The following is a 26,499-nucleotide window of genomic DNA, read 5'->3' on the forward strand; positions in this document are numbered from 1 at the left end:
TATATATATATATATATATGGCAATCTTTTGTAAAATGGACTTCCTGAATGTGTTAATTGGAACCTTCCGATTCCCCCAAGTAGGCCCTTTTTAAAAATACTGGTCATGCTTGAAAAGTGCCACAGCTCAAATTTCCAATTGACTGTCATATTAATAATAGTAGGGGCAACATTTGAAGAATTAAATCAATCTGTCCCTCATGGAGCTTGTAATTACGTAACATAACATGTTTACAAACAACAAACAAACCTTGAGATCAAGTTGGCAGCACCCTGGGGGGTCCTGGGAGGGAAGAACTCCAGTGAGAACCAGCGCTCTCCACGGTTGATCTTAGCCTCAATCCTGTCGGCGAGCTTCACGTACGGTACGCCCGGTCCCGGGGAGGACGGGCGCGAACCGTTGGAGGGCGTACTCGCCCCGCTACTGGTGTACCCAGAACTCGACATGATTCAGGTGGAGATAGACAGGCTGTCTATGTGCTGGAAATCAACATGTAACAATTTCAAACTAGAGTTTTGGGTAATTGTGACTGTGTGTAAGATCAAGATATCATATATTACATGTTTGTCAAATTCATAGAATGGATTAGATCTTTTGCTCATAGTCTTCCGAACTTGTATGACATGATTTATCAAGCGTCAAGCGTCATCGATTCAATGACTGTACTGTAAGTGTAAGTTTTCAATCCTTGATTACAACTGTACATGTATCTGGTTTTGGCCAAAATCACCACGGCAGCTGCTGAATTTTATAAAATCATTCAAATCAAAATATTGACATGTGGGTAAAAAAGTGAAACTGACCAGAAAAAAACTTAGGACAACCTCAACAACCAGTGCAAAGAAGACAGGTGTACAACTTCTACAGCAACCCCGAGCCATGCAGCCCATTCAGTTGTCTAAAAATAACCTGATCAGTGTCAAAGCAAGACTCAGTCATCAGAGTTACACAGGGTGCGTGCAATCCCTCATGTAAGCTCTGTTGTCTAAAAATAGCCTAAGTCACAAGCGAGAGTTGGACTTTGGAATGGAAAATTCTCTCACGCTACCGTGAAGTTTACTTTTGATTGCACGCTGAACAACCATTGGTTAACCTCCAACCAATACCTGAACCACCTGAATCTAGAAGCATCTGAAGGGGGAAAGTTAAATCTATGATTCTGTGGAAAAAAAATGACCACCCCTCCCCAGATTTGATACATTGTAATGGTACGGTCCAATTAAATATAACTTTGTTGATTGATTGATTGAAAGATTGATTGCTACCCACATCTGCTTGGATTTCACCATGATTACATCAGACTTTATGTTCATGCAACAGATGCCAGACAAGTTGTCTGGTGTCGGAAATTAGCATATCACCATGGCAACAGTGAGCGAATGAGAAACGGGGTTACAGGAAATCTCGGTTTTGAAGGGAACCCCTGTGTATGTGTTATGACTGTATTTTCACCCAGCCTGGGCAAAGATGTCGGTAGATTTTGCTGGGAAAGTGCAAATAAAGCCGTATTTACGGTAGATAAGCGACAACAAAGAGCGACACGCGGGCGAAGCGCACGTTTCACGCCTGTACTTTTCCACTCACGTGCTGGCTCGACCGACTAATTAGCATATCATGTTTCTTCCTCGGCGCAAACCCCGGAACCAAAACACAGAACAACGCGCTGGCAAAAATCTGCAACCTTGCGATATTTTTTGGCACCAAGTCTTCACCGAATACGATTGACAGTTCGTGTATATGGAGTCATATTTTCTTAGCGTTTAGATCGGCTTTTTTGGCTCGCAAAGCGTGCAGCGACGACCAATATTAACTGGCCGATCGGGAGACGGCCAAATTTCTTCCGGGTTTTTCAAGTCTACTCGGCAGCACTAAAATTCGTCTAGCGACACGACCTGGTTTAAAATTATAGCACAAATCTAAGACACGTGTGCACCAGCTAGTCTGAACATTTTTCTGCCATTGCCACCTTTAATCTGCTATATATAGAAATAGTTGTTACATAAAAACCGGTCACTGTTTCAGATCTCAACTCGAAGAAATGTAAATTTACAATCGCTCGTTGTATGTATGCCAAAAGTAACCAGTGCCCTCCCCCTATCTTGAACCAAACGTAATTCTCAGCAACTCACACGAAAATCGATTAAATTATCTTTTCGTAAACGGTTTGTAAGCGAAGAAAACCCATCCCTTGCCCAGGCACAAAAGCTTTTAAAATGACAGTTTAAAAACCCACGCCTTCGCCCGGCGTTTCAATTTTTCGGCTTCAAATTGAGGTAAGTACACGTGAAAAAAGGTTGAGCCACCAACTTACCTTAGTGGCAAGCCTATGGGTGTCGCTGAGATGTGTTGTGTTCGCTATTTTTGATTCGCAGGGTAAAAATTTTACGAGCGAAAAAGTCACTCCCTTCCCGTCGGTGGCTAGAGAGCAAAAGACAACGAATGGTGGGTAGCCGGGGGTATTTATACTCAACCGGTCTCGTGTACTCTCGCGAGACTTCGTGCCTCCATATTTGGTGGTCGCTCCAAATAAGGAAGCTAATTTGCATAGGAGCACAGCCAGTCATGCCGTGTAGTTTTAGAGTTAACCGCATGGTGGCGTTACTTGAATGCCGTGACATTGCGCAACTGGTATTAAAGGTGGGTAGGATCACGTTCTTTTGTGAGCGCATTGTGGCGTTAGCTGACACAGTGACCGGGAAACTCCCAAGGTTTCGAATCCGGGTAACTTGCACAAGGGCGCGCCTTTTTTACTAGCGACGACCGCCAACCTTTTCTAGTGGGAAGCTCGCGTCGAAGTCTTCAACATGTTGACTTGGGGCTGAGCCTGCGGTTCAACGGTGTCAAAGATGGCAGATCTTCTCGAAGAAGAAGAAGGTAACTTTGCAGATATTGTCAAGATCACTGTGCATGTGTCAAGATAGAAGTAAATTGTACAAATACTGAACTACAAGTCCCCCCTCCCCCTCCGGCCGTGGCAGACTGTTTCAGAAAAAGAAATACTAGTAGTAGTACTATCAGTGGCCACACTTTTGCATGGATTTAACTTTCGACAGAAAGTCTCCTATGAGACCATATTCGCGTATTTAAGGATAACGTTAACATCCAACCTGGAGACGTCCAAGGGGCCGCCCTAGGGAAAGATGGGAAGACCAGCTCTTCCCCACACTTGGGGAGACAACTGGAGAGTCTGTGTCGATGACAGATCATTTTGGCGGGACCTGTGCGTGACTGTAGCCGCTATGCATCTACCATGATGCACGCGGATGATTGATTGATTGATTGATTGATTGATTGATTGATTGATTGTTAACATCCAGTCTATAGTTTTCAAATGATTAATGTTGTGTCTGAAAAGATATCGTCTGCAGCAAGCAAAATTCCAAGGTAATATAATGCCACGAAAACTGTGAAAATGCGGCTTTTAGGCACGGTACGTTCTGTTGTCGACGTGATAAACTTATAATACTTACAAATAGTAAGTAATATGGGATGGAAATGTGTTTTTCTTTGTTTGTTTGTGTGTTTTACAATCATCAGTGGAATTTCAAGGCATTTTAGAGACATACATTGTCCTATATGTACAAATCATGGGTTGCAATTGCCACATGTCAATACTGTGTGCTTAACTTTGCTATCTGAATACCATTGATCGAAATCCTGGTATAGTGAAACATTTCGGACTTACAATCAAATTCTATTAGAAAAAGTGGACAAATGCTTTGATCAGCGCGTATTTCATAGAATGGCCTGGTTTCTATACTCAACTTTTACAAGTTTTCCATGTATAGAAACGATCTGTTGATTAGGTAGTGCCTTGACAACGCATGTCCGGCATTTCTGACGGTGACACTACAAACAATATGCATACAATGACCGTTTTCACTTGTTCACGGTCGATTTCAGCACTACTAGTATCTATAGCTAGCTGTACAAAAACGTACGTATCAGTAACAGCGTCTGTTGTGTTGGCACAAAGGCATCGACTATTGATCCTGTCACACACAGAGGCTATACCTGTTAGTCTAGCTTTTATTTGGCAGCAGTGCGTGTAACTGTATGCACCATGTCTTTGTCTTTGGGGGTTAAGGTAGCCAACATCAACTTGCTGATGATTCTGCTATACAGTGTAGTATTTGGGCTGTAGAATTTGGACTATCGCCACCCCCCCCCCACCCCCCGAGGGCGATCGAAATCGCTGGGGGCGAGATCACTGTGATACCGCCTCGAAATCGCTATCTATATGACACAATGCGGAAGTAATATGAACTGCAGCCAACGCACAGTACTTACTGGGCGGTAACTGTATCCATGCGCCAATGTGTTTTGCGGCCTTGACACATATCTACTTTGTACGTACAGGTGAGCCATGGGGACAGTCCCTGCCACCCTTCTCTCAACACTTGAGAGAAAACATCCTTCAGAAATATCCAGACAGCGGACAGATCCTAAAGGTAAAGTGTACAAACCACCTTTCAGTGATTCTTTCTTCACACATTGAATTCCTTGTTGCCCACATCCTGCAGAATATGAAATACCTTTTAACCATGAAATAAGAAATTAAACATTTCCTGGGAGTAGATATCTATAGTTTTCTTCAATCAAAACTTACCCCGCTACTACACCTTGGTTTATTTTTCATAATTTCTGTCGACTACAGCATTGAACCAAGGGCATACTGGCGCATAACCCCGTCAATCAAGTGATACCCAATCTCCGCCCACTCACTCTGGAACCCAAACAAACTAGAATTGACAATGTTATGAACAGTACAAATGATGGTACAGCTATCTATTATGTTTTGGAATGAGGCGAAGTAGAATGCTTGTTGTATTCCAAAACGTGGTCCATTCCAAAACATGTTTTGGGATAACAGTTGTTTTGGGAATGCTGTACATATTTTATGCACTTTTCTACCATTGTATCCTTCACACTATGTATGCAGGAACTGATCCAAAATGCAGACGACGCAGGCGCTACCGAGGTGTCATTTCTCCTTGACCATACCGACTACCACACATGTGGAGTCCCATGCAGGGTTGCTGGACTCCAGCAGTACCAGGGACCGGCCCTGTACGCCTTCAACAACGGCGTGTTCACGGAGCAGGACTGGCAGGGTATCAAAGACACCGAACAGGGGGCGAAACGGAAGGACCCATTGCGGATTGGGCGGTTTGGGGTTGGGTTCAACTCAGTGTATCATATCACAGGTAACTAGACACGGAAATGCGCTTGGCATTGCTGGTTGTGATGCGTGAACAGGATGACGATGCATGTTACTCAAATACTAGTAATTGGTCACCTTCGTGGCTTGAATTGCACTATATCAAATGTGAATGAGACTGGGCAATTAATATACGCGTGGTAAAGAATTGTGTCACTTCTTATTTTATTCAGCCAGTGTTTCCCTCCCGACATCTACTTGGTTTTCTTTCCTATATTGATTAAAAGCTTCTTGTTCGGTTTGTGTATATGGGGTAGCAGTCGAGTGTATCTGATACGGGATAACAGGATTATGAATTATCATGTAATGAAAAAAACCCTTTTTTGAAATTCTGTGTAACGTATGATCACGTTGGCATAATCTAATGATTGATATGGAAAGATATTTCTGATAAATTTAGATATTTCACGCTAATGTCATGGTGAGCACCGAGTGAAATTTTAGACTTGCAAATTACAACAATTTTTCATACGTCAGACTCAGTGATAACATTATTCAAAATGTCGCGTCATGACGGGATACTAGCCGAGTAAAAATAGATATCTTTTTTTTTAAATACATTTATCTGTGTTTTTTTTAGCCAACTGGAGGAAAGCTAAGGACTAGCTTCTCTACTATGCGACCCTGGTCAATATGTTTTACACATGACATATTTCACACATGATATGATATGTGGCATAGAATGAAAGTTCATCTGTGTTGGTACAAGTCATTATGAAATAAAGACTAAGCTTTAACTTCCAACACTTAGTACTGATAGAACAAGGTTGATGGAGTCAACCGAAAATTTGGGTAAGTTTCAATTCCGTAATCTAAGTGTTGGAAGTTAAAGCTTAGTCTTTATTTCATAATGATATGTAGCAATTATATTCATACTCGCAACTTTACAGCATAGGCCATTTCCCTTGTATCTTTTTTCCCGCAGACATGCCAAGCGTTATGAGTGGAAACTACATCCTCATCCTGGATCCACTGAACACAGCCTTTCCTGAAGGCGGGCGGCGCTTCAAGATCGCCGGCTGGATGAGGAGGTACGCAGAATTCCTTCCCTTCTTAGACAAGCTAGGGAATAAGATATACCATTACCCCCAAACGCTGTTTCGTTTCCCCTTGCGCACCGCTCCATCTGATCTGTCGGATACCATCTACACACCGGCAAGAATGCGCGAGCGTTACAGTGAACTCATTGCGGACAGCGATTGTCTCCTCCTATTTCTCAAGAACGTAGAGAAAGTTACCTTTAAAGAGAGGTATGGCATCCATGGCGAAAAAGTTGCTCTTATCACAATTGACAAAGAGCACGACAAGCCACGGTGGGCAAGATTTCTCGAAGATGTATCCTTGGGGAAAAGGGATGTCGAGAGCTGCGAACCAGTGATAATAAGAACTAAAAACGCACAAGGCGAAGAGGCGACATCTGAGTGGTTAGTGAAGACCAAAGTGTACGATCTTCCTGACCGCGTGGAACAGCAGTTGTGCAGCCGGCTAGAAGTCATACCGTGGGTAGGGGTGGCAATGAGGGCACACGAGCCTCCAAAGGGGCGAGTGTTTTGCTTCCTTCCACTGCCTTCTGACCCAGAGAACTCCACCGGCCTCCCAGTACACGTCCACGGGTACTTCGGCCTCAGCGACAACCGGAGATCTGTGACGTGGGAGTCATCCGACCAACGAGACGACACGACCGAGTGGAACAAGCTGTTACTCACACGTCTCATTCCTGAAGCATATGCAGAGCTACTAGAGGCAGCCACAGTTCACTTTAAAGAATCCCGCACCGCCTTACCGTCCCTGGTATACGACTCATGGCCAGACCAATTGCAAATGACAACAAGATGGGAAGATCTTCTTTCCCAATTCGCAGCGAATGTCGTCAAGTTATCCGTATTTCACACGAAGGCTTCAGACGGACAATGGCTACATCTCTCTGAGATTTGCACCAATGACATTGACAACAAAGGTATCAAATACGCAGTCGATGAAATACTGCTTGGTGCAGGTGTCGACGTTGCGACGCTTCCAGTACATGTGAAAGCCACTGTAGTAACAGAACCTGACGACGAGCCAAAATCCGTGTCTCCCGATTTGGTAAGAAAAACACTGAAGCGTATCCCCGATATGCAATTAAATACTACCAGACTAAACAAGCTTCATCTGCTGGAATACACAATGTCTGACAGCTCTTACAAGGACATGGTAGGCTTACCTCTCCTACCTCTCAAGTCGAATGAGTTCACGTGTTTTACACGTGCAAACGCGGGGCCAGTTGTGTATCTGTCCTCTGAAAGACACCCCGCAAGTCTTCTACCATGCCTCAACCACCGGTTGGTTGATGATGACATCGGCCCAGAACTTTCAAAACACCTAGTGACCTTGGCACAGACAAGGGTTACACAAGTTCGAGAGTTGACCCCCAGTGACGTTGTGAGGCTACTACCCTCCGCGTTACCTCAACAATGGCTCCAAGGGTCCCCGAGACAGATTCTATGGCAAACAGAAAAGGTTGCGCAGCCCCCAAAGAAATGGCTTTCAACAACTTGGGAATGGATAATACAAGAGTTTCCTGATTCGCTGGAGCAATTTGAGAGTTTACCGCTTCTTCCAGCAAACACTCCATCTCTTCAGAGCAGAGATGTCACCCTCTTTCCACTACGCAAATTTGGGGCAATGATGAAGGAGGGAGGATCTTCGAAACAACTCGGCATTTGTGACATCATGGAAAAAGTTGGCGTTAACCTCGTAGACTCCGCAGTGCCGACAGTCATTCCACACAAATGTCTGATGTCACGCTACATTGTTCAACCGACGCCAGCAGGGGTCTTGTCCGTTCTCAATGGACGGGAGAAATTGGTTGGAGCCTTGCTGACCAGAGACGAGAAGGTCCGGCTGAGACGTTTCCTTTCAAAAATGGAAGACGAAGACTTGACGGCAGAACGCAGAATCGTATTGAGCAACCTTCCAATACTGGAACGCCAGAAGACCACCGGACCATCTGCCCCGACTGAGTTTACATCAGCCAAGTGCACGTCTGTGGCAATGCCAAACGACGACTTTCCCAAAGATGTACGCATACCATTGAAACGGTGGCTTCTCTCTTCACGTGATAGCAGTTCTGTGAACATTCACAGGCTACTAAAGCTCCAAAGCTTGACGCTGGCAAAGCTATTAATCGAAGACGTTCTACCCGTGACGCCAGACTTGCCTCCTACAAATGTGCAGAAATTAATGACCTGGGTCCTTGACAGGCTACCCTCCCTACAGCTTCAAGCGAGCGGCATCGTAGACCATATTAAGAGCATCGCATTCGTTACTCTGTACGGTGGTGAAGTTGCTAAACCCTTAGAACTTTTCGACCCCACGCGTTCTGAGCTCCAGGACCTTTTTGCGGGTGAAAACGTGTTTCCTACCGGTGAATACCGTACAGAGCCACGTTTTTCCAGACTGAAGCAGTTGGGGCTGAAGACTAAACCGGCAATAAATGATGTACTGAAAAGTGCCAGGCTGGTGTCAGATATGGAACCACGTATTGCCATCAAAAAGGCCAAGATGGTTTTTAAATATGTGATGAACAAGCCCCGTTCATTACGTTTCACTGAAGGCGACCAACAGTTACTCAAAAGATATGAGTGGATGCCCTGCAGACGACAGAGACCAGAAGGCTATTCTCCTGAATTAGGGTGGTTTGGGAAGAACGTAGTAACGGCTAGGCCTCAGGATGTAGCTGACAAGACGATGATAAACCTGGTAGGATCAACGATGCCCATCTTAGATGGCGATGCTTCTGAAGATTTCAAGTCCACCTTCGATTGGCCAAAACCGCCACCAATCGACAAGGTTGCCCAGCACCTGAAATCAGTCATCCACACCTACGTGAATAGTACGCCAGGGAGTGGGTTGGGGGCTCTTTCCGACATGATCATCCAGATTTACCAGTACTTTGCCGATACGCAAGTGAGTCGTGAACAGCTTCAGAACGAGTTTTCTCGTCTTGGTCTGACAAATTGGGTTTGGCACGGGAGTGACTTTACCTCCCCTGAGAGAGTTGCCGTCCGTTCAGACATGACTTTCGATCTCAGTCCTTATCTGTTCGTTCTCCCTCCCCAACTCATCTCTGACGAAGGACTGAGAAACTTCTTCTTGCAGATGGGAGTTTCCGAGACATTTGGGAATGAACATGTCGTGAAGGTGTTGCAAGACATCCAAGGGGACGGGAAAGGGTCGATGTCTCAGTCGGAACTAGACCTTTGCATAAAAATCATCAACTTTCTGACGAAAAACTGCACTCAAGAGTGCACTGCAGAGGGTCTGTTGGTTCCGACACAAGACGACGATGGCCAGACTAGACTTGCACCACCCAAGGACTGCATGTACTGTGATAGCGATTGGCTTCGTGAGAAAGGACCTGAATACAAAGAGGTTAAATCATTTCGAATGCTACACCAAAGTATTTCTCCCACAATGGCTAACCTGCTTGGAATCCCATCCATGACGCACAAAATTGTTCAACCTAAAGCTCTTGGACCAGGTATGAAACTCTTCGGACAGAAGGAACCAATCACAAGACGACTGAAGACAATCATAGATGAGTACAAAGAAGGCTCTGGAATCTTTTATGAGCTCATCCAGAATGCTGACGATGCAGGTGCAACTGAAGTGAGGTTTGCCGTAGATTGGAGACAAAACTCACAAGCTAGGAAGTCATTGTTGTCCGATGGCATGGCCGATTGCCAAGGCCCCGCACTCTGGGCTTACAACAACAAGGTGTTCACAGACGAAGACATACAAAACATCACGGAGATCTCTGGAGCGACGAAGAAAAAGGACACCAACAAAATCGGCAGGTTCGGCTTGGGATTCAACTCTGTCTATCACATCACAGACGTGCCAAGCTTCATCAGTAGGAACTACTTCGTCTGCTTCGATCCGCACACAACACATCTGTCACCACTGGTGAATCACAGTGAACCAGGGATCCAGATTGACTTGAGTCGAGATGAAGTACGAAGTACTTACAGTGATCAGTTCAAGCCGTTCGACGGCATATTTGACTGTGACATCTTCACCTCTGACAGGTATCCAGCCACACTGTTCCGATTTCCTTTCCGTACTGAGCAAGAGGCCCAGCGTAGTGAAATCAGCAGCACAATGTACGATCGTGAGCGATTGTTTCAGCTTTTAACCCACTTTGCTCAGAGTCTCGACACTCTCTTACTCTTCACCGAACATGTTCGCTCTGTGACAGTTATGGAAATAGATGAAGAGGGGAGACACAAAGACCTGATGCACGTTAAGAGCACAGTCAAGCCTCTGATAGAGTCCCTACCACTAAACTACCAACAGACTAAAGACCAACCACCCGGCCTCCTGCAAATAACATCATCGTACATGAAAGACCAACAGAAGAGATGTCTCCAAGAAATACCATCGAGACTAAATGACGTCTCAATGGAAGTATTTGACAGCAGGATAGCGATAGAACCAGTGACAGGTATATCCACGAGTTGGATGATCTCTTCCTGCATTGGATCAGCTGAATCTCTGAAGATGGCTCAAACTCAAGAGGGAAGAGAGAACGGTCTGCTTCCATGCGCAAGTGTTGCAGCATGCCTCCAAACAGGCACGGCTCTTCCAACAAGAATCGAAGGGAAAGCTTTCTGTTTTCTCCCTCTGCCAGAATGCACGGGCCTGCCCATACACGTGAATGCTCCGTTTGCCATACTTTCAAGCCGACAAGGAATCTGTAAGAGTTCTGGCTCGGGCATGACGCAACCAATAGAATTGGAGTGGAATAAGTGTCTTCTACGGGACGCTATCCCCTCTGCATATCTTACCCTTCTTCAACATCATGCACTTGTGAAAGGCAATTCTGTATCGCATATCAGTGATCCATTTGGCATTTGGCCAAACAAAGCAAACATGCAAGATCCTTTGTTTCGAGAAAATCTTGTGCCTTGCTTCTATAAGAAGGTCTTGAAGTCACCATCGAAGATCCTACTCTCCTTGAAGAAAAATCGGATATGCATGAAAGAGGCCTCCTTCCTACACCCCTCTGTCAGAGAGAGCCCAGTTGGCAGTGAAGCCCTACAGATACTGTCCATTTGGATGGACCATGTCCAGGAGCAAGCGCCGGTTGTTGATCTGCCTCGGTGGGTGTATGAGGGGTTTCGTACGTGCAACGACCCTGAGAAAACTGTCGAAAAAAGAGCGTTCAGCTTGGATACCTTGCTCAGTGGGGTCTTCTGTCCTGCAGTGAAGAAAGGCTATCTGTCAGATCACAGGTCTATCCTCGACAAATTTGTTCTTTATCTACTTGATGAGGTCTTTGCTGAACATTCAGCAGAAAGACAAATATCGTACACGGCGTTACGAGAGCTCTCTTGTGTGCCAAGCTCTCCACAAGGTAACGTACTGCGCTGCCCATGTGAATTAGTCGACCCTAAGGGCACAGTGGCCAAACTTTTCGACGACGATGACCAAAGGTTTCCATACGGTGAAGAGCTCAGGAAACTTAAGAGAATGGAATCTCTTAGGCAACTGGGGATGATGGTGAACACTCTCCCATGGAACTTAATATTTGAACGTGCAACATCTTGTGAGAAGCTGTATCAGGGAAAAGACCACCGTAAAGCTCTTGTAAGGATGTCGTTTCTCTACACATTCATCATGGGAAAGCCTGCTCTTAACAAAAACAAGGCGAGTATGACAAGTTTTGCAAGGATCGCCGTGCAGCATCTGCTGATGGTCGCAGATAACCCACCTACGGATCAGGACAGTCTACCAGCCCTTCAGACCTTTTGCCATGCAGTGTATGCGCTTCTTCAGAGCACCACTTGTAAGACAATAACCCAGGATGGAAAGAGGAGGGAGCAATGTGTCATCAGTGATGATGATGTAAAGAACAATCTCACCGACAGGCCATTTGTCTACATCACCAAGGACGGCAACTTTGTAAGACCGAGAGAGCTGGCCTTCAAGAATCAAGGACGAGCTATGAAAATGCTCAAAGTTGTACCAGTCGAACTTCAAAAGTACAGTACTTTTCTTAGATCTTGTGGAGTCCGGGAGTATTTTGAGGCCACAGACTTTGTAGACGCTTTGAAAAATATCGCAGACAAGTACGGAGGCCAGCCACTTGACGCAGTCGACCTTCAGGATTCACTCGCTCTGGCTCATAACCTTGAAAAAGAGCATGGCCGTCTTGGCATCAAAATGTCTTTGAGAAGCAGAGTCTTCCTGCCTGATCAGAAAGGGATTCTTCGAACAATTCCGGAGCTTACATACGACGACGCCCCTTGGCGACGTAAAGACCCTTCGACTCACGACTACCTCTTCGTCCACCACGATATCCCACCCAAACAAGCCGTGATTTTCTTTGGTGTGGAGACTGTGAGGTCCAAACTGGTCGACCAAACAGCTGAGGACTTTGGCGACATTGGAGAAGAATTTGGCCAAGGTGAGGAACTCACCGACAGGATCAAGGGCATTCTGGAATCATATTCCACACCAATCGACATTTTCAAAGAACTGCTTCAGAATGCAGACGATGCAGGAGCAACTGAAGTCAAGTTCATACACGACAAAAGACGTCATTCAGAGGAAAAGATCTTCAGCACAGAATGGAACCATCTGCAGGGTCCAGCTCTACTGGTGTACAACAACAAAACATTCAGTCAAAGTGACATCAAGGCAATCCAGAAGATCGGAAAGGGAAACAAACAAGAGACGGATGTCGCCATAGGGAAGTTCGGTGTCGGCTTCAACGCCGTGTATCACATCACAGACTGCCCCTCCTTCATCACAGACTCACAACGGATGTGTATATTTGACCCACACACTCGATATATCCCAGGAGCTACAATGAGAAGGCCAGGGCGGTTGGTTCCTATGGAAGCTTTGGAAGATAGCTTTCCAGACGTCCTAAAAACGTTCGTCGTGCCAAATCAAGAAGCCCCTTTAAAAGGTTCCACTTTGTTTCGCTTGCCTTTACGCTCAGAAGGAATGCCATCAAGCAACATCACAGACGATACATTTCAATCCACTGATATTGACTCCATGATGGAGTCATTTTGGAAGAAAGCCAACCAGGCCATCTTGTTTCTCAATAACATCGAGAAAGTGTCCTTCGCCACAATTGAAGGAAATGATCCAAATCAACAAAAACAAGAACGCTACACTAAACACTATGTTGTAAGAAAGGTATTGTCCGAGGCAACAAAGGCCAAGCGAGGTGCTCTTGCACAACACATCAAGTGGCAATCATCACAAAGTCAGAGGACTGACAGGACACATGGCATGCTATCCATTACACCGAAACAGGAAACGTACCAACTTGACATTGAGGAGACTGATGACGAGGAGGTATCTGTCAATAAGTGGCTTATTTCAGAGAGAGTGGGGTTCGACAAGCCACCAGACCTCCACACAGAAGAGCTGTCATTTGCCCGACTAAAGTACTTTGTGCCACGTGTAGCTGTTGCATCTTTGCTTGATGAGACTCGGCTTGACAGATCACAACCTCCCATCGTTGAGGGTAAAGCGTTTTGCTACCTTCCTTTGCCAACAAAAACGACGTGTCTTCCCGTTCACGTCAACGGCCACTTCGCCCTAGATTCATCCAGGAGAAACCTATCAAGCAGTGGTCTTCATGGGAAGTGGAACGAGCTGTTGAAAACACAGCTGTTGGCGCAGGCTTACTTTGACTTACTGGTAGCTGCAAAAGAAGAGTTGCTGTCACCAACGTCTTCTACTAAAGGATTCGACCAAATTGAACAGTACTGCTCATTGTTTCCTGTGGTGAACGAGAAGGCAGAGGCGGTTTCGTTCAACGCGTTAGCAGCTGAAGTGTACCGCATCATCGCAAGCAGAGACGGAACTCTTTTGCCCGTGGTTGTGAACGACGAGCAGCCTATAGTACACTTTAAAAGACCCAGTGAATGCTTGTTCGAAGATGAAAGAGACGACGTGGATGATGCCGAATGTCCAGGGCACACACAAAGCCGTTCCGCCAAGGTGGTTCTCTTAGCCATTGGGTGCAATATTGTTGAAACGGAATACATGAAAAATGTGTACACAAACTTCCAACATGCCAGAAGCCCCGTTGAGAAGTTTTCCCCATCTTCAGTTGTCGAATGGCTGCGGGCACAAGACCTTTACGACTTGAAAGATACCTGCCTTACTAAAGTTGCTTCTTGTCTTCAAGAGCTCCTGAAGTACTGCTTGTACCCGGTTCGGGAGGAGTCCCAAGACCTGGATTCCTGCCTCCATGATGTGCCTTTGCTTCTTGCACAAGACAAGAAACTCTACCGATTCAATAAGGATGAACACGCGTTCGTATCCAAGTACCATGCGCTTGTTTCTGCAAAGTACTCATACAGGTTTGCCCACGAGACCCTTGTAGACCTGTTGTTCTCTCTTCTTCAACAAGACCAAGCAGGCAAAGTCATCAAGCGTTTCGACATGCAAGACATGGCATTGCTAGCAAAGTGCCATCCAGACATCTTCCCATCTGAATGTTTGATTCCAGCAACTGGACATTGCAGTTGGCACCCAGAGAAGGCAACGACGCAACCAACCACAGAGTGGATAAAACTTCTGTGGAAATTCTTACTCGACAGCACAAAGAATAAACAGGATCTTCGCCCCATTGAGAACTGGCAGATCATTCCTAGCAAACGGCCGTCACTTTTCTCTCTTGCCAATGCAAAGATGACCTTTACAAGAGAAACCGACAAAGTTCTGGGTATCTTGAAGAAACTGCAATGTCCATTTGTAAACGAGGATCTTCTAGGTGAAGGATTAAGCATCATCCACAAAAGTCTCGCTTCACCAACAAGTAGCAAAGACGTGATAACTGTGCTTGAAGGAGTCATGAAAGAGGGGCACAGTCTGGAAGGCATTTTGAACGAACAGGAGTGTTCTGATCTACTTATACACCTTCAGCGAGACATTGGTGACATCAGAGGCAGTGAAATTGACATCCTTAAAAGCCTCCCTGTGTTTCAAACCTTAGACGGGGTGCACATAAGTCTCTGTGGTGTCAAGGAGGTACTTGTGTTGGACAAGTGCTGGACAGAAGAGGGTGCAAAGCAGTGGCGTCCCGCATTTTCCACAGATGTGAGCGGCGAAGACGACGATGATGATGGTGGTGGTGATGATGATGTATTGGACATTAATGCTCTGCTAAAGCACACTGGACGTGTGGTTTTGAGTCGCAATGAGGCCTTGCTCGCTCTGTACAAAGCTGTGGGAGTGACGACAGTTAGCCATGTGATACTATATGTCCAGTATATCCTTCCTTCTTTCAATCTCTTGAAGACATCTGAGGAGTGCATACCGTACATCACTTACATCAAAGACGATTTACTGCCTTCTCTCCCGATTGCCAGCTCAGAAAGGAAACAGCTCCTGCAGAAACTAAGGTCGACGGCATTTATCCCACATATTGACGGTAAACTGGTCACCTCTGATCAGTTTTACAACCCAAATGTGTCACTATTTTCTGTGGCCAAGGACCATGTGGACTTCATTCAGTTTCCTCCAAGTCCATTCTGGGAGAAGACTTGGATAGACTTCTTGGTGGAAGTCGGCTTAAAAACAACAATGGATCCAAACCGATACTTACAGTGTGTGAAGACGGTTGAGGAACAGTCATGTGGAAAGCGGTCTCCAGAGTCCACAAATATTGAGCATCTGGCCAGGGAATTGGTGACATACCTGTTCAAGCATGTGAATGACCTTGAGTCTGTGCTGGAAGAGGTATCGGAAAGCTATTTCCTCCCGTGTCACCCAGCACCCCAGCATCTGACAGAGATTCACCCGAGTGTGGACAAGGGAACCATCTGTTTCCGCGGGTCGGTGACATCTGATCAGCAATCCTTAGTCTGGACCACGTCTCTGGTTCTTCCGCAGTGGGCCAGTCCCCGCACAGATAAACTGAAGAATCTGCTGGGCGTGCAGAACCGTCCTTCACTTGACGATGTCATCGCCAACTGTGTCAACGTCTGTTCTGAAGTAGAGGATGTAGATGTTGATCACAATGTCCTTTCTGTCATGGAGAGAATCTACCACTTCTTTCAGAAGTCTTGCACATCTGCATCTCATTGCTTCGAAGACAAATTGTTGCTTCCTGGAGAAGGATGCGGCAATTGTCAGCAAATCAGTAGGAAACTAATTCATGTCCCGTGTGTCATTGTCGAAGCGGGTTCTAACCACCGGTTTAGCGTCGGAGCGAAGGTTGTCTTCGAAATGAGCCATGAAGACAGACAAGTCTTCGATGGATATCTCTTTCATCTGTTCAGACCGTTAGGGCAGTACGAGGCTTTATTCAGATGTCAAGGAGTTACAGAAAGCGTAACACTAGGAAAGTACGCACTTGTTCTGAGCGAATTCGTGAACAGGTACGGCTCAGTAACCCCCCTTGATGAAAACACCTCGCCCTGGAAGGCTGCTTGTGCGGCAGTTGGGCGTATCGTCGACCTATCATGCGGAGCAAACGGACCAAAAGAGTGGCAGGACTTCAGATCCCAAACATCCCATCCGGTACTTTACCTTCCAACTGAACTCAAGACCCTAGTACCATCACAAGACATAGTCATAATTGAAAGCAAAGATTATGATCGGAGCAGCGTGGAGAGTCATAAGAAAGTTCTTACACCTTTGTTAAGGCTGTCTCGAGAAGCTGTGGAGTCTATTCCTGAAGACCTTCGCCCGGTATTCTTGAGTGACATCACTGAAGAGGAGTTCTCTGAAAACTCTACCCCATGTAAGGATGGACAAGAATGTCCTTTCCTCGCATTCTTTACCAAGACATTCCTAGATGAGACGTTTGCTCGTTCGTTAGCACTTGCCACATCAGACAGAGGAAAATTCACCAACAAAAGCGAATTGATCCCCAAGATCCATGCGAGGCTTGCCGGCATAGAACTGCACTGCTACAGTATTATAGAACTGCAGCAGCTCGACTTGCAAAATCAGAGCACCCTGTCACAGAACGGCAAAGAATTTCAAGCGTATCTGTCAGTGATGTCAAGTGATAGCTCAAGCTGTGTTAAAATCTACATGAAACACAATGCCACTCAGTTAGGGGATGACGCTTGTGCAACCTTCCATCTCCAACTTGCAGAAGCGCTTTGTGATGTGTTCAAGGAGTACAACATGGATCTTGGAAGTGTTCTGCAAGAGGTTATGAAGCTCCGTCCGAGGTTTACCCGTAGGTTTACCCTGGGTTCAACTTGTCAAGAATTTCGTGTAAGCCACAGACCAGACATAGACTTTGAGGAGGGAGAGCTTATAGCCTATCGGCTGCCTAGCGCTGATAGGAAAGAACACGTTTTCCAAGCCATCTTCGCAAAGGTCGTAAAAGAGGAAACGTTAGGTGAACTGAAAAGCAAAGAAGAGGGAGCCGAACCGAAAGCTATCGCATCTGGCCAAGAGCTAGCCCTGGTACCAACCGGTGGTGAAAGCTTCCAAACACAGACAGATCTGATTCTAGATTTTCAACGCGTCTACGAAATACAGGTAAATTCTGATGAGGAAATCATGCCGGTGAAAGTTACTGACCTGTACAAAATCGACAAAAAACAAGCAGTACAGGTTATGGAAGAGACGGAGGCTCTTCAACATGTGACAGACGTTCTCGAGGAGGCCTGGGACTTGGAAGACGAGGATGACCACAAGAGGGTTATCAATCGGCTGTTTCTGTACTGGCATCCAGAGTCAAATACAAGTAACGGAGACTATGCTCGACGAGTGAGTGAACACATCAGGGGTGAAATCAAAAGATTGCTTAGGGAGGACGAAGAGCTTAGACAGAATGAAGCTGCATCGTCATTGTCAGTTGGAAGCAGCGCAGTCGACCATAGGTCGTATCAAAGAGCAATTTCAATGGGCTACCATAGTGGCATTCGCCTTGATAAAGTGTCATTACATTTGAACGTCAGAGGATCGGGACCACCATCGTCTGTTAACCAAGGCGCCCCAAGCACGAGACCAATACGGCTCTTCTCTACGCCGCCTGAACGTACCTCGACTGCCATAAGCAGTCTTCCATCGCTTCCCCATGATAACTCGGGAATGATGCAGCGTCAAGTCGTGCGAAGACGTAGACGTAGACGCAAATTACACAAAAGGTGTTTGTGCTACTCAGACTACATTGAAATATTTGCTCAACTCGAAAAAAGCATAATTGAACCAAGGGGTCGCAACGAAAGTCGTACCGTCGCGGTAGGAGGTTCCGAGAGTGAGTTCAGCTCCCGGGGCAGCTGCAGTAATGGGTCACAATCGCTAGTCGTCATACCAAACTACGACGAGGCTCGCAGATGGTTTCGACAGGCAAGTAATGACTTCCATGCTGCACGACTTTGTAGTGATGGCAGATTCTACAGTAACGCGGCTTCCATGTGTCACCAAGCCACAGAGAAGGCCCTGAAGGCTGCTCTGTTTGTCGTGGATGGATTTCAGCATCGAGGACATCGGCTCACCGACTTGGCTAGGGATGTTGTCGCACGTCATTCTACCTTCAATGAGGTGGTTCAGGTTGCCCATGAACTGTCCCTCCTGAAATGCAACAACGAATCAACACGCTACCCAGACCTTTGGGCAATTCCCGACATCCCAGCAGTAGCGTACAAAAAAGACGACGTCGACAAAATGGTAATTCTGACAGAGAAGGTGTTGACCCACGTGGCTTCGCTGATCCATTGGTGAAAGCATTCTAGACATTACGCAGTGTGGTGAGTCACTCGTTTCAACGAGCTATGTTTTAGACACATTTTTATACCACGTATTCTTCTTTACAATGATGATTGTAATTTTAACCCTTGCCCTGCTGTACACGGGTTGCACGTATAAGTATGCGGGTCTCGAATATTTATGGTTTGGGTGTATTTCTCACATAAACACATCGTACCGCAGCGATATAATGTGTGTGAACAATAACTTTCTAATTATCTGATTTGTATTTTATGATATATAAAACATGACAGGTGAATACAATTGAATATCTCTTGCTATGACGAACAGCAAAGGAAGACACTTTCAATACATGATAGAAGACATTACCTGTCTCTTCAACGACGTTAAAATGTACATTCAAAATTTCATAACTTGAATTATTTGGTACAAAATGTCGGTTCAGAAAGAAAAAAAAACGAGATGATAAAAAATCTCTAAATTTCAAAACTCACTGAAGATCTGTCACAAATAGAAAATACGACTGTCTTGGCTCTAAAGTCGTCTGTTTGTCATTTTCTTTTGTTAGCATCTGTACAAATAGCGACACCTAGCGGCGTGACAACAAACTGCTACCTACAAGTTAAAGCCGGCGTCTGTATCCCGACCTGAGAGAGGACTCTGGCAGAAGTAGTACCAGTTGCCCTTTGCCTCTCCATGATGACTCAAGAATGATTCAGCATCAAGACTTGCCAAGATGTCAAGTTACAGAACAAAATATACCCTTCATTTTTTGGTTGCGAAAGACTGTATGCAAAATAGATACGTTCATTCTAACTGTAAATATGTATAAAGTTTCAGTGTAATGAGGGCCACGTGCACTCTTATTTGAAAATGTGATCTGAGCATTAGTTGTGTTGTTACAAGTTGTGAGTTTTCAGAAATTGTAAGTTAGAGCATCTAGAGCAGAAGATATCTCTTAGACTACGCCGTGCACAGATAGGCATTCAGATAATTGTTTATTCACCAACTGTATTGTACATTCAACTTCGCAGCCGAAAGGCTGAATTACGTGGACACGTTTTACATTAGTAAGACTGGCAACTAAATGTTACGTAACAGACCCATTCACCTATTTCCCATCCCCATGACGCATTGCGCCTGGCAGGTAAAATCTCCCAGATTGCATAGCGCAGGACGGTATCCTGTTGACGCTAAACAGCTTGTTTTCAGTGTGTTTTGAAGTGTTGGGGCATTTTATCCAATTTCACACAATTCACTTGGTAGAAAATTGCTTTTTTCGGGGTGTTTAGAATTGAGCTGTCAGATTGGAAATATTAGCAGCTTGTCAGCGTTCGAAATATTAGCAGCTTGAAAGCTAGGCTCGGTGGGTTTTTGCTAGCGGCAGTTGAGAAACCGGAAAAACAACAATTTTCCCTTATAGGGTTTCCTTATAGGCCTCACTCCCAACAAATCGACCCAGTTTCTTTTGATTATCTGTCGTCGGACAACCTCGTCGAGTGACCGGCAGAACTGGAATTGAGCACGCATAAAAAAGACGTTGTTGTCTGCGTTCTTGACAAAAATGGCCGTAACTGTCTGGATAGCTGAGTCCGCTCAGGATATTTTACAAATATCTGGACTCACTCTGCAAACCTTTCTCGTCTTTTGCCTGGCTTTTCTCCTGGCATGTTTCTTCTTGAAGCGCCGGCCTGGAGACCTGCCTCCCTACCCGGCAGGACGTGTGCCTGTTCTCGGGCACCTCCTCGCCTTGGGTCGGGAACCTCCTCAGCAGCTGACTGCGTGGAGGCGGCAGTACGGGGACGTCTTCACCGTCAGGATGGGGATGGAAGATGTGGTGGTTCTTAACGGCCACGCTGCCGTCAAGGACGCGCTCGTGGACAGGTCCGAGCTGTTCGCCTCCAGGCCCCCAAACTACCTGTTTGATGCTGTTACTGGTTTTGGAAAAGGTAACTATTGTTTCCCTGCCTATCAGTAGCCATTTCCGAAGTTATCCACAGGGACACAATTTCTTCCTTTTATCCAATACCCAATTGCAAGCTTGATAAGATAGTTTAGTTTAACATGTACATATGGCACCTGTTTCTCCATGCGATCCAGGGAATACATTATGTACTTCTTTCTCTCCAAGAAGGCAACCATGAGATATGGGTCAAAATGAACTAGACAGCGTTGAAAAACAGGGTAGACAACACCCCTATTATACTTGGTTCTTCCGGTGGCTCTTTCTATTTGACAATTGGCAAGACTTGAATGGTACAAAAACATAAATTTAGCAGAATACACACTACTGGGGTAATGAAAGGTTCTGTCCTGATACACATGTATCAATGCCTTTCCGTTTTACATACTAGTAGTTAAAATCATTTGTTTGATCAGTTTGGTCAAAATTTTAATACCTATACATACCCACCGAGTACCGGCCTTATTTTTTCAGGACTAAAATTGAAAGTTGAAAGCGAATTATTTTTTCGACGGCCTAAGTGTGCACTCACATATAACCTCAAAAACGGAGCAAAAAAGTTGTATCGGTCTTTTTTTTTTCATGTACGAACGCCTTGCTTAATATTGAAGTTCGGTTATTGTATATGTGCGAATAAGACGTCTTCTTTTTTCCTCCAGACATTGTTTCTGCACGTTGGGGGACTGAGTTCAGGCAGAGAAGGAGATTTGCTACCACCGCCTTAAAGAACCTGGGCATGAAGGTCGGAACTGGCAGCATTGAGGAGAAAATCCGAGAGGAGGCGGGCTGTCTCCGCAACAGGGTAAGATAAGATTAGATAGTAGTAAGTTGCGTCTTCCCATCTTTTATCTATTTCTTTCTCCTCAGCCTTTTCTTTAATTATTCTCTCCTTTTGTCAATTTTTTGTTCCGCCTCCCTCCCACCCTCGTTCTTTGTTGCTTTTTTTCTATATTAACTTAAAGATTTTTGCACAAAGCTTGCCATGCACAAAAGTTAACGCTCTTTCTTTTTCATTCACTCACTTTTTCTTTTCTTCCTTTCTCGCACTTTCTCTCTTATAGTTTTGTATGAAATTAATAACAATGTGTTATCTTCTTATGCATTAAAGTTCATCCCCTCACTTAGTCTTTGTTCTCTTTCATTCTTTCTCTACCTCTCTTTCTCTCTCACATTATAAAATTGTAAACTTGTCACAACTTAACTACTAAATTCAAAGAACCCACATATTATGTGCTTGTCCTCCATTGCCTAAAAAGCCTGAAGAAGTCAAACCCAGCAAAACTAGTACCATGTATGCTGTAGAATGTAGTATAATGTTAGACGTAGTCCCACATACCATTGTATTGTCTTTCTTCATACATGTTGTTTGTAACTGAAATTTACCCCCGGGCATGTATTTGCAATAAACTTTTCTTATTTTCTCCAGATCGCTGAGTACCAGGGAAAACCCTTCGACGTTTCTAACGACCTAGGCGTCGCCGTAGCTAACGTCATCTGTGGCATGACGTTCGGGACGCGTTACGACTATGAGGACGAAACTTTCCGCGAGCTCTCGGAGGCGATCGCGAACGTCATAGCTGAACTGGGGGCGGGGCAGATCATTAGCGTCTTCCCTTTGTTACGGTTTGTTCCTGGAAGTGAGTAGCAACATATACCATTATACTAACGGTTTCTTCCTGGAAGTGAGTAGCAATACATACTATTAGACTAACGGTTTCTTCCTGGAAGTGAGTATTAGACTAACGGTTTCTTCCTGGAAGTGAGTAGCAATACATACTATTAGACTAACGCAAACTGCCAATCACATTTTGAATTCCAACCAATGATAGCATGGCAGTTAGCGGTTCGACCAATGAGAGAGTGGCTATATGATAGTCAGATATTGGCGTTTTCATGGCATTTTTTTTCTTTGAGATTGACAGACAACATCACGCAGGTCGAAAGGTTAGACACAGTACTTGAGACTAGGTTGACACGCACTTCTAATTAGAGAAAGATTGACAGGCAGAATCATGAGGTCAAACGGTCAAATACAGGAAATTGCCAGGGTAAACTTGAAGGTCACGAAAGCCAAAAGTACTTTCCGCAAGTCTTCAATTTAGACATTCCTTGGAATAAAAAGACAAATGCCCCTCTACATCACTTTATGGATGCAGAATCATCTCCCATTAATTATGTTTTCCTTCCTTTACTCATTTTCCTCTTCTTCTTCTCCAAACACTAACCTCTGACCTGGCCAATGACATGATTTGTTGACGTCTGTCACCATGGTGACTGGTGTTGGGTTACATAATGTTGCAAACTTCATGGTCTGCTCTGCTCCTGTCACCATATACTAGTAGTAACGTTACATGTATGTGAATATGTTTGAGCCTAAAAATTAACAGGGCAGACCATGTCCGAAGGTAAACATTATGCATTTGCTTTGCAAATGTTACAAAAGCAAATGTTACTTCTCTAGTCTAAATTTAATTCCTGTGTTCTTTTTTTCACAGTAAACAGGGTCTGTAAGGAAGTGATGAAGCAGAACTCCAAGATTCAAAGAGTGTTGTGGGACGAGATAGCCCGCCATCGCGAGAACCTGGATCGCGAGAACCCGCGAGACTTCCTCGACGCCTGCCTGCTGGAGCTGGAACTGCAGGGAAAAGTTGACGGTCTGACGGAGGAGAACGTCATGTACATGGCCCAGAACCTTTTCTTCGCGGGAACGGAGACAAGCACCAACACCCTGCTGTGGAGTCTGCTCTACATGACTTTGAACCCCGACATCCAAAAGAAGGTACTCAACAACCAAGGAGGTTATTCTTTGCAACAACCTACCAACCTGAAGTTAGCAGCCTATTCTATAAACCAAATCTGTTGTAAGAAAGCTAGCATCTGATTTGGACTTATCATTATTACCTCCATGAAAAATGGAGGTATTGTTTTCGGCGTGTCTGTCTGTATGTGTGTCTGTGTGTCTGTCAGTGTATGCTTCCGCAACTTTGTGGTCAGCATAACTTCAGAACGCTTTTATGGATTGTGATGATATTTGGTATGTTGGTAAGTCTTGGAAAGACAAAGGTCAAGATCAAATATGGGCCTCATGGTGGATGACCTTGGTACTGAAGCAAAATTTCCGGATTTTGTATCTTTTGTCCTGAACATGCTATGGTCTTGACTTTTTGGTGAAAGATAGATTTTCCTTTGACTACGCCGTTATTTTATACACTTCCACACACATTTAGACCCCTGAAATCTAAGTTAACCAGCCATGTTTTTTTACACAGGTACATGAGGAGATTGATGCCGTTGTTGGTGAGGGTCTGCCCGCCCTGTCCCACCGTTCCCAGCTGCCCTACGTGAACGCCTGTCTGCTGGAGGTCATGAGGATCCGGCATATTGCTCCGCTGATTATTCCTCACGCCACGACCGAGGCTGTCAAAGTGCAGGGATACGACATCCCAGAGGGGACCCAGGTACCCTTTATTTATTATGTTTACCAAAGGAAAATATATTGCTGTTTCTTCCTCTTCCTCTTCTTCCGTTCGAGAAAATAAGGTCAATGACCAGGACCAGAGGTCTGTCACCATGATGGTATCTGTATATAGCCGGTATAACCGCCCTTCGGCGTAACACACCAGCTTCTGTATATGTATAGCCAGTATAACCGCCCTTCGGCGTAACACACCATGCAGCTGGTAACTGGATAATGTTGCATGTGCCATGCAGAACTCAGTCACCATATATACGGATGCGTTTAAGTGAGAATAAAGAACAAACAAAGCAATAGTTTGCAAAGATGGGCCATGTGAAGGTAAAACCATGGTGTGCACATATTGACTACAATGCTACAGGGACCACCTGGTCATTTTGGCCATGTTTTGGTGGTCCCTTCTCCACCGAGTCAGTCAAGCCTTCATAATACCTACTACATGTACTGTGACCAATTTCTTCGATTTGTTTGTTTAGTACACGTGGTTATAGGCAGGTTACTGCGTTAGATGTGTATGTGTCCAGCTGACATGTGGCTGTCCCAGCTACACAACAATTCAAGTCACCTCTATCAAATGTTATAAAGGTCTTCAAAATAGAATCAGTTATGAAAATATTTTTTCTCACATGGTGTTTATTTCTAACTTTGTGGTTTACGTTGTTGTTTGTTTTTGTTTGTTTGACCCAGGTGCTGTTGAACCTGTACTCCCTCCACACTGACCCCGCCTACTGGCCTGATCCGGACCGGTTCGACCCCGGAAGGTTTCTGGACGCGGAAGGAAACGTCATCAACAAGCCTGAGTCCTTCATGCCTTTCGGAGGAGGTGAGACTAACATATATCCCATTTGATATTGAAATACCTTTATTGTACATTCATGCCACGACGGGCTAGGTACAGGTCAACATATAACAGACACATAATAAACGTATATAGGAAATTGGAGACAAAAGATGCACTACTTGACTGAGACATACATACATAAGGAACATACAAGGGTACTATACTAGGCTAATACAAAGTGTTCTAGTCACTGGGCTAATATAGAGAGGTCAACTTCTTCTCGCTTTTTTGTACAGTGGAAAATGTGGGAGCAGATCATGTTTGTGATACAGGGTTTGTCATATTAGGATTAATGATTATCTAATAAAAGTATCTTGTTGCTGGTGCGTGGTTCATCTTACTGTGAAAATTGTAGCGGAAAGTTGGTTTCAGACTTCCGGGATTTACTTTATTGGGGTTTTATGACTTCAACTTCACCCCGTTTCAAATGTCTGACCTTTTGACACCCTGTCATTCTGTCTGTCAATCTTTCCCATCGACGTGCTGTCGACCTATTCTGTCTGGACAGGCGTACACACAAAATTACACAAAGTCCAACCAAAAAAACTGATTCCGTATCCACAATTATATCCAGAACGACGTTTGCTGTTTCTGATACAAAGATAGCTGAAACAGTTGGCCTAATTAATTATAATAACTATAATCATTTTTTGTTGTTATGATAACAGTTAAACTTAACGTGACCAACACAAAGAAAATTGGGACTTAGGGGTAAGTCCCAATTTACTTTGTGTTGGTCACGTAAAGTTTAACTGTTATTATAATGTTATATACCAACACAGATGAACTTTCATGCTATTTTTTGTTGTTGTTTTGTTGTTCAGGAAGACGCGTGTGTCTTGGGGAGCAGCTGGCCAGGATGGAACTTTTCCTGTTCTTCTCGACCCTGCTGCAGTCGTTCACCTTCAGAACGCCAGAGGGCGCTCCTACCCCATGCTTGGATGGCGTCTTTCGTTTGACGTTGACGCCGCATCCGTTTATGCTGTGTGCGATACCGCGTTAGTTTATCGGCTAGTTGTGTGGGAAATTACTGGAATCATTTGACTTTTCTACTCAATGCCTAGATAAAAATTAGTTTTTGGTAGCGGAGAAATGGTGACTACGGTGGCCGTGCCTTAATACTGTACAGTACCTATACAGTAGACGTTTAGAATTTTGACTCTCTATACAAATTCCCTTTTAGTCGTTTTAGATGTTTTTAGAACATGTGACTAGTTGAACAAATTCTGAAGTCAGCCTTGTGCTGTGCATGCAACTGTTCTTAATCGAAAAAAAACATTAGTACTACTGCTACTACAGTACTACTTCTACT

General features: G+C 44.8%; 3 protein-coding genes across 4 annotated transcripts in view; 2 read left to right on the top strand and 1 right to left on the bottom strand.

Annotated features, from left to right (window-relative positions):
• LOC109472626 (methylenetetrahydrofolate reductase-like) overlaps positions 1–2,446 on the bottom strand; it is an 11,842-nt gene extending 9,396 nt beyond the window's left edge. The window contains exons 1-2 of one of the 2 annotated variants that reach the window (XM_019772450.1): positions 2,313–2,446; positions 251–480 (exon numbers count right to left, since the gene is read on the bottom strand). In XM_019772450.1, the coding sequence (XP_019628009.1) occupies positions 251–447 (197 nt within the window). In that variant the 5' untranslated portion in view covers positions 448–480; positions 2,313–2,446. The remainder of the gene's footprint in view (positions 1–250; positions 481–2,312) is intronic. The other variant, XM_019772451.1, reaches the window with a different exon arrangement.
• Positions 2,447–2,847: 401 nt separating this feature from the next.
• LOC109472534 (sacsin-like) lies at positions 2,848–19,753 on the top strand. Its single transcript, XM_019772317.1, has 5 exons — positions 2,848–2,875; positions 4,361–4,452; positions 4,944–5,208; positions 6,148–18,949; positions 19,477–19,753. The coding sequence occupies exons 1-4, from the start codon at positions 2,848–2,850 to the stop codon at positions 18,921–18,923; spliced, it is 13,161 nt and encodes a 4,386-aa protein (XP_019627876.1). The 3' UTR covers positions 18,924–18,949; positions 19,477–19,753.
• Positions 19,754–20,396: 643 nt separating this feature from the next.
• On the top strand, positions 20,397–26,433 carry LOC109472641 (cytochrome P450 2U1-like). Its single transcript, XM_019772474.1, has 7 exons — positions 20,397–20,857; positions 21,531–21,673; positions 22,298–22,508; positions 23,367–23,650; positions 24,141–24,329; positions 25,034–25,169; positions 26,012–26,433. Exons 1-7 carry the CDS (start codon positions 20,473–20,475, stop codon positions 26,188–26,190), a joined length of 1,527 nt encoding a protein of 508 aa, XP_019628033.1. The 5' UTR covers positions 20,397–20,472; the 3' UTR covers positions 26,191–26,433.
• The last annotated feature ends 66 nt before the right edge of the window (positions 26,434–26,499 follow it).

This window comes from Branchiostoma belcheri, unplaced genomic scaffold (genome assembly GCF_001625305.1).
Source record: "Branchiostoma belcheri isolate BF01 breed outbred unplaced genomic scaffold, Haploidv18h27 scaffold28, whole genome shotgun sequence".
In the NCBI taxonomy this organism is placed as follows: domain Eukaryota; kingdom Metazoa; phylum Chordata; class Leptocardii; order Amphioxiformes; family Branchiostomatidae; genus Branchiostoma; species Branchiostoma belcheri.

Coding starts and splice junctions, on each gene's coding strand:
- LOC109472534 (XM_019772317.1), top strand. CDS start 2,848: ATGGCAGATCTTCTCGAAGAAGAAGAAG. Junction 4,453..4,943: donor ACAGCGGACAGATCCTAAAG/GTAAAGTGTACA, acceptor CTATGTATGCAG/GAACTGATCCAAAATGCAGA. Junction 5,209..6,147: donor CTCAGTGTATCATATCACAG/GTAACTAGACAC, acceptor TTTTTCCCGCAG/ACATGCCAAGCGTTATGAGT.
- LOC109472641 (XM_019772474.1), top strand. CDS start 20,473: ATGGCCGTAACTGTCTGGATAGCTGAGTCCGCTCAGGATATTTTACAA. Junction 20,858..21,530: donor TGTTACTGGTTTTGGAAAAG/GTAACTATTGTT, acceptor TTTTTCCTCCAG/ACATTGTTTCTGCACGTTGG. Junction 25,170..26,011: donor CTTCATGCCTTTCGGAGGAG/GTGAGACTAACA, acceptor TTTGTTGTTCAG/GAAGACGCGTGTGTCTTGGG.